The sequence below is a fragment of the Crocodylus siamensis genome, chromosome 6 (assembly GCF_052110815.1).
Source record: "Crocodylus siamensis isolate JL-2025a chromosome 6, ASM5211081v1, whole genome shotgun sequence".
Taxonomy (NCBI): domain Eukaryota; kingdom Metazoa; phylum Chordata; order Crocodylia; family Crocodylidae; genus Crocodylus; species Crocodylus siamensis.
In genome coordinates this window covers 24,523,017-24,530,492 of record NC_143400.1, presented here as the reverse complement: position 1 = coordinate 24,530,492, position 7,476 = coordinate 24,523,017, and the positions used below count along the sequence as shown (strand labels likewise).

The 7,476-nt window shown below is 69.1% G+C and overlaps 1 protein-coding gene across 6 annotated transcripts; it reads left to right on the top strand.

Annotated features, from left to right (window-relative positions):
• The first annotated feature begins 543 nt into the window (after positions 1 to 543).
• On the top strand, positions 544 to 7,359 carry LIPE (lipase E, hormone sensitive type). 6 transcript variants are annotated; one of them, XM_090050632.1, is made up of 11 exons: positions 544 to 682; positions 2,056 to 2,616; positions 2,822 to 2,912; positions 3,100 to 3,245; positions 3,329 to 3,514; positions 3,941 to 4,265; positions 4,720 to 4,947; positions 5,246 to 5,419; positions 5,496 to 5,579; positions 5,817 to 6,109; positions 6,713 to 7,357. In XM_090050632.1, exons 1-11 carry the CDS (start codon positions 671 to 673, stop codon positions 7,145 to 7,147), a joined length of 2,535 nt encoding a protein of 844 aa, XP_089906758.1. In that variant the 5' UTR covers positions 544 to 670; the 3' UTR covers positions 7,148 to 7,357. The 6 variants fall into 6 exon arrangements, with proteins under 6 accessions (XP_089906758.1, XP_089906763.1, XP_089906762.1 ...); XM_090050637.1 differs by lacking the exon at positions 544 to 682 and adding an exon at positions 743 to 903 and having other exon boundaries at positions 6,713 to 7,355; XM_090050636.1 differs by lacking the exon at positions 544 to 682 and adding an exon at positions 1,040 to 1,259 and having other exon boundaries at positions 6,713 to 7,355.
• The last annotated feature ends 117 nt before the right edge of the window (positions 7,360 to 7,476 follow it).

The following is a 7,476-nucleotide window of genomic DNA, read 5'->3' as shown; positions in this document are numbered from 1 at the left end:
CAGCTCGCAGAGGGTTTGGGTGCGTGGGGTGCAGAGGCAGCGCACTAACTTCCAAATGCCCCTGGCACCTGCACGTGCTTCCTAACCCCTGACCCCGCTTCCTGGCCCCTGCCCCCCAGAGCCTAGCTGCTACTGCCTCATGACCCTTTGGTGTCCCCTGATCTCTGACCCTGGGGGCCTGGCCCTGCCTGTGACCCCAAGGCTCAGCCCCTCTTCAGTGACACTGGATGCACTCCTGTCACTGACCCTTGACCTCTGAAGCAGAGGGGTCAAGATCACCCACACTGTCCCCCTCTTCTCTGACCCTGGGGTCAAAGGGTCCCCCTTGATCTCTGACCATCGGGAAGGTCTAGGCCCAACAAAAAACCTTCCACCTGTGGGTCAGAGGCCCCCCACAAGCCCCCCCGCAACCTCTGACCCCGGGGCCCCCAGGCCCCTCAGGGGTCATGACCCCGAGGGGAGCAGGCGGACGGGGGCCGCGAAAGGTCACCGAGGCGGGTCAGAGGTCGCGAACTGGTGCGGAGGGGACCCCTCCCCGCCCAGACAGACGAGCGGCGCGGTTGCCCGGGCAACGCGGGCGGTGCGGTCGCTGATTGGCCGGCGGGAACGGGGGCGGGGCCAGCGGCGGAAACGACCTCCCGGCACGGGGCGGAGCCTGCGGGGGGCCGGGATGGAGCAGCAGGTGGGTGCTAGCCGGGCCGTACCACCGTACAGGGACGGTGGGGGGCGGCGGGCTGTATCACCCCGGACGGGAGGACGAAGCGGGCCGTACTACCCCTGCGCGAAAAGGGGAAGCGAAACAGACTACACCAAGCCTGGGTGACGTGGGGGGAGGCGGGCCGTACCACCTCGTGGCGCCGCAGGAGGAGGGGCCGGCTCGTACCACCTGCGTCACGCCACCGGGTAGCAGTCGGAAGGGGCAGGGCCGAGGGCGGGCCGTACCACCCCGTGGGAGCGGGGGGCGGGATGTATCATGCGATGTCACCGCGTGGGGGCGGGGCCTAGGAGAGGGGGCGGGGCGGTCCTGGCCCCGCCTTTTGAGCCCCCCCACCCCAGGAGGCCAGGACCGGGCCCCTCCTGCCCACCGCCCCCTCCATGGACCAGGGACCCCCGAGGCAGTGGGGACTCAGGCAGAGGGGCCTCGGACCCCGGTGTGCCGGGGTGGGGGTGGCCTAGAGGACCCCGGGGTCCACTCGCAGCCCCACCGCACCCCTGCAGACACACCGCAGCTGGGCCTGCACTCAGCTCCACCACCACCGGTAGGGGTGCTGGGGGGCGGGCAGCTCCCACCTGCTGCCCCCCACCCCAGTGTGCCCCCGGTGCCTCCCCCAGGGCCTCCCACCCCAGTAACACCCCCCTGTGCCCACCCCCCCACCCTGCCCAGTGCTCCCCTGCCACATGGTGCCCCTTGCCCCAGTGCCCCCCCCCGCCCAGTGCACCCTGCCCCAGTGCCAGTCCGGCACCACCTGGTGCCCCCCCGCCACTCCGTGCTCTCTGCCCTAGTGCCGCCCCCTGCCCTGCCCAGTGCCCCCTGCCACAGTGTCTCCCCCTCCCGGTGCCCCCTGCCCCAGTGCCCCTGCTCAGTCCCAGTACCCCCCCCCCCGCTGCCCCCTGCCTGCCTTGTGCCCCTCCCCTGCCTGTCCAGTGCCCCCACCCACTGCCCCCTGCCTCAGTGCTCCCCCCCACCCAGTGCCCCCCAGCTCCAGTACCCCCCGCCATCCCCTGCCTGCCCCAGTGACCCTCCCCCACCCTGTGCAGTGCCCCCACCCACTGTCCCCTGCCCCAGTCCCCTCTACCACCACCATCTGCCCTGCCCAGTGCCCCCTGCCCCAGTGCTGCCCCATCCACGCGCCTCTGGGTGAAAGGAGCTGGGCAGGAACCCAGCCCTCTGGGCCCCCACTGGGGCGGGGCCAGGCCCTGGGGCTGCTTATAGCCAGCGGGCGCGGGGCAGGGCTGGGCAGAGCCGTGCAATGCCAACACCGACGGTGAGCAAGGCCAGAGCTGGGGTGGTCCCTGGCACTGCCCCCCCTTCTAACCACCTTGTCTCTCCTGCAGGCCCCCCCAGGCACGGAGGCGCGGGCGCTGCTGGTGGCGCTGGCGGCGCTAGCCAAGGACAATGCAGCCTTCTTTGGGTGCAGCGCCACAGCAGCCGGGCGGCGCGTGGGCGCAGCCTGCGTGGCGCTAGGGGAGCAGGCGCAGGCACTGGGGCCAGCACTGGCACCACTAGGCCGGGCCATGGCCTCCTTTGACCTGGACACAGCAACACCAGGCAATGGCTACCGCAGCCTGGCGCAGGCCGTGGCTGCCTGCGCCGCCCATGCCGTACACAAGAGCCGCTACGTGGCGGCACATCGCCGCAGTCCCTTCTTCCGCGCTGGCCATAATGCCGCTGAGCTGGAGGCTTACGGTGCTGCCCTCACCCAGCTGCGTGCCCTGCTCTACCTGGCCCAGCGCCTGCTGGCCCAGCACCCACCTGGCTGCCTCTTCCCTGAGCCACCCAGTGCTGAGACCACTGCTAATGATGCTAACGCCGGCCCTGGGCTGACTGAACTTATGCTGCGTGAGTACAGCACCATGCACAAGGGCTGCTTCTATGGGCGCTGCCTTGGCTTCCAGGTACGTGGGGATGCGTAGCGCCGAGTACAGTGGGAACGTGCAGCACTGAGCGCGGGGACATGCAGCGTCAGGCATGGGGGACGTGCAGCATCGAGCACAGGGACATACAGTGCCGGGGACATTGACGCCAAGTGCAGGGGCTGGTCCTGGAGGGGGAGCAGCAGGGGGGCTCAACCCAGTTGTGACCTCTGCCATTTGCTCCCAGTTTACCCCGTCCATCCGGCCCTTCCTGCAGACCATCGCCATCAGCCTGGTCTCCTTTGGGGAGAACTACCGCCCCAACGACCTGGGGCTTGGTGAGCATACTGCCCTTCCCACCGTGCACTGCTCCCTGGCCCCTTCCCACAATGCACTGTGGCTCCCCCTCCCCACCCCATGGCACCCTCTTGGGGCCTGGCAGGCTGCTCCCTTCCCCAGGTTAGGGTGGGGTGGGGTGGGGTACCCCCTGACCCCCATGCCCCCTAACCCCCATGCCCCGGGCAGGGGTGGCGGCGGGATCGCTGCTGACCAGTGGCAAGTTCGCAGTGGACCCGGAGCTGCGCGGCGCCGAGTTCGAGCGCATCACGCAAAACCTGGACGTGCATTTCTGGAAGAGCTTCTGGAACCTGACGGAGACGCAGCTGCTGGCAGTGAGCGCAGCAATGGGTGGTCAGGGGTCACCGGGGGTTGAGGGGTCACCGCAGCCCCTCCCTGACCCCTGTCCCCCCTGCAGTCGGTGGCCGGGCTGGCATCCAGCCCCGTGCGCGTGAGCCGGGCGCTGACAGTGCCACCGGAGCCACTGGAGCTGCCACTGGCGGCCGATCCCACGCGGTGCATCACCATCACACCCCCTGTGGCACACACGGGGCCAGGGCCTGTGCACTTGCGACTACTTTCTGCCGAGCTGCGTGAGGGGCAGGTGAGCTTGGCCCCCGAACTCCCTCCCAGGGGGCTGTCACTGGCTGGAGGGGGTCCCTGAATGGGGGGGACAGGTCTGGGTTGGGGGGACGCCTGGGTTCCCTGAGTTTGGGGGGGGGGGGAAGGACACCTGGGTTCTCTGGGGGGGATGGGGCCAGGGGGCACCTGGTTTCCTTGGGGGTGAGGGGGGTTGGAAGGGGTTGGGGTGGGACACTTGTGTTCCCTGGGGGTGGGTGGGCCATGGCAGCACGCCTGAGTTCCCTGGAGGCACTGGGGGCTGGGGAGACACCTGGGTTCTCAGGGGGCAAAGGGGGTTGGAAGGGGCCGGCACAGGACACCTGGGTTCCCTGGAGTGGGCAGGGGGCTGGGCAGGATACCTGGGTTCCTTGGGGTGGGGAGACCCTGACTCACCCCCACCACTTTACAGGACAGTAAGGCACTGCTGGCACTGGCGGGGCCGGAGGGGGCGGCAGGGCTGGGCCTGGGGCTGGGGCTGGGGCTGGGGCTGGAGCGGTGGCGCCGCAGGCGCCCGGCCCCACGCTCGCCCGCACTGCTACTGCACTTCCATGGTGGCGGGTTCGTGGCACAGACGTCACGCTCGCACGAGCCCTACCTGCGCAGCTGGGCCCAGGCACTCGGCGCTCCTGTGCTGTCTGTGGACTATGCACTAGCGCCCGAGGCGCCGTTCCCGCGCGCGCTGGAGGAATGCTTCTATGCCTACTGCTGGGCACTGCGCCATGCCACCCTGCTCGGTCAGTGCATGGGAGTGCCCCCTGCGGAGGGGAGGGGGGCGGCTGGGGGGCAGGGCAACCCCTGGGGCACTTGCAGGGGCAGGAGAGCAGTGTAGTGGGATTAAGCAGGGCCCTGATGGGCTTTGGACGGGTGAGGTTCGGGGGGCGATAGGGTGTCCTCTGGGGGGCCAGGACACCCTGGGGGGACAATGCCCCCTGGTGGGGGGGCAGAACAGGCCCTGGGGGGTAGGAGAGCTGTGGGGTGGGGTCAAGTAGTGCTCTCTGGTCGGGGGCAAATCAGCCCATGGGGAGGCACCACCCTCTGCTGGGGGGGGCAGGAGAGCTGGGGGATGGGGTCAAGCAGTGCCCCTGGTGTGGGGGTGGGACTTAAGACAGGTCAGGAGGGGAACATGAGGGCACCAGGGTCATCCCACAACCTTTGCCCTGCCCACTGAACCCTGCCCTGGGGGTGCAGGCTGGACAGGGCAGCGCGTGTGCCTGGCGGGTGACAGCGCGGGCGGCAACCTGTGTCTGGCGGTGGCGCTGCGCGCGGCAGCAGCAGGTGTGCGGGCACCAGATGCGGTGCTGGCCGCCTACCCCGTGACGCTGGTGCAGGCGGCGCCCTCACCCTCGCGCCTCCTGGCGCTGCTGGACCCACTGCTGCCCCTGGGCGTGCTGTGCCAGTGCCTCAGCGCCTATGCAGGTGCCTGCTGGGGGGGGCTGGGGCAGTTACAGGGCGGCTGGGGGGCAGTTCTGCTTCCAGGGCCCCCAGCAGCCTAAGAGGTTTATGGGGCAGTTCTGGGCAAGGGGGCAGTTATGGGGAAGTGGGGGGATCTGGAGACAGTTGTAAGGAAGTCTACGGGGCAGTTCTTGGTAGGGGGGCAGCAATTAGGGAGTGGGGGGGCTGGGGATAGTTCTGGGGGGCAGTTCAGGGGGAGTAGTTGGGGGGCCAGGGCAGGTCTGGGTGCAGCAGGTTTGACCTGTCCCCCCCCCCCCCACAGGGACAGCACCAGCACGGTCCCCGCCCCCAGATAGGGCTGCGGGGGGGACAGTGGCACGGGGCGGGGCACCAGGGGCCCCCCCGGAGCGCGCATTGCTGCTGCGTGCTTCAGCCTGGCTGGGGGCACTGCTGGAGGGTGCCGGGCGCCGCCATGGGTCGACCGCCACCCCCCCAGGTATGACCCCCCCACACCTTGGAGCCCTCCCTGGGGAGACACCCCACAACCCCCCACTTACCCCATGTCCCCTCAGGTGACGCTGCCCCGGCCTGGCACCAGCTGCTGCTCCTGCCAGCTGCCCGCCTGCTGGGGGGCCACGGGCCCCCGACCCCCACTGGTATGGCCCCGGGGGGTGCGGGGGGTCCTGGGGTGGACTGGGGCCTTCTGGCAGGGGGGCTCGGGGGGATGCAGGGAGGTCCTGGGGAGTGCAGGGAGTCTTGGGGCCAACTGGGGGGCTTAGGGGATCCTGGGAGGGGCTCAGAGGGCGCAGGGGGGTCCTGGGGCAATGCAGAAGGCCTTGGTGGGACAGGATGGGGCTGAGGGGTGCCAGGCTCAGACATGCCCCCTCTCGCAGATGCAGCACAGCCGAGCGCATCAGAGTCGGTGCCAGAGGGCCCTCCAGCGGGGCCCCGATCCACAAGCCGCAGCCACACATACCAGGACCCGGGCCTGCCCCCTGGCAGTGTCCCCCTTGGCAGTGCAGGCCCGGGGGCACTGGAGTACCCTGATGGGTTCGAGCCACTGCGCTCCTGCTACCCTGCAGCACCGATAGCGCTGGATCTGTCGCCCTTGGGGCGCAACCCCTACATGTCACCATTGCTGGCGCCTGACAGCATGCTGTGCACCCTGCCCCCGCTGCACATCGTGGTGAGCTGCGCTGTGCTAGGCCGTATCATGCTGTGACCCGCACCGGGCCATACAGCAGGGATGAGCGGGGAGGGTGAGACTCGCTGCCTGGCAGGCAGCACAGTCTGGGCATAGGTGCAGCAGGGGACAGGAGTTGGTCTCTACAGGAGCTAGCCAGTCCATATAGGAGAGGAGGGAGCTTTGGGTGGTCTATGTAGGGGACAGGAACTCACAACTGGTCCCTCTAGGGGTGAACTGATCCATATAGAGGTGCAGGGAGCCACTGAAAGTTCATTCAGAGGGACAGGGACCAAGGGCTGGTCCGTATAGAAGTCAGCTGATCCATATATGGGAGCAGAGAGCTGCTAGCGGTCTGCACAGCAGGACTGGAACACACAACTGGTCCATTTAGGGGCCAGCCAGTCTATATAAAGGCACAGGGAGTTAGGGACCTGTAGCTGGTCTGTATAGGAGCCAGGCAGACTATATAGGAGTGCAGGGAGCTTCAGACAGCCCATAAAGGGAGGCAGGGGCCTGCAGCTGCTCCGTATAGGGGCCAGCCAGTCCATACAGGGAGCAGCAGGTGGAGCGCCCCAACCCCCAATGCCGCCTCTTGCCCCACAGGCCTGTGCACTGGACCCGATGCTGGATGATGCAGTGATGCTGGCGCGCCGGCTGCGGGCACTGGGCCGCCCCGTGACGCTGCGCGTGGTGCCTGACTTGCCTCATGGCTTCCTGAGCCTGTCGCAGCTGTGCCGCGAGACACGTGAGGCCACCGCGCTCTGCACCCGCATCCTGCAGGACATGCTGGCGCCCCCCCCTGCGCCCGGAGGCCCCCCCGTGGGGCCCACCGACCCCCGCCGGCACCGTACCCGGCGCCGCGCCTCCACGCCTGGCGCCCCACCTGCACCGGGGGCTGCGCTGCGCCGTGCCTCTGCGCCTGCTGCCCCCCGCTCCCCCGAGCCACTGGCCCCGGGGCCCAAACCTGCCCCCCAGACGCCCCCACCAGCCACCCTGCGGGGTGAGGGGTGGGGCAAGCAGGCAGGGGCCCGATCCTGACCCAGGGGTCCATGCCTGCTCTCTGCACTAAGGGGGGGGGCCTGGCCTTCCCCCCCAGCCCCACATGGGGTCTGCACTGCCTACCCCCTGCCAAGGGGGCCTTTTGTAGCCCATTAACCTTTCCCTGCCCGCCCCCCCGCCTTTCATACTGCTGCTGCTGTGACCAAATAGGGGGGCCCGATCCTGGGTGCGTGTGTGTGCGTGTGGGGGGGGGCCTGCCCCCCCGTTTTGTTAATAAACTTGTTTGATACTAGTACCCCCTGCAGCCATCTGTTCCCCTCCCCCCCGCAGGTCCTGGGGCTGAGACCCTCCCCCCCACAGGCGGACAG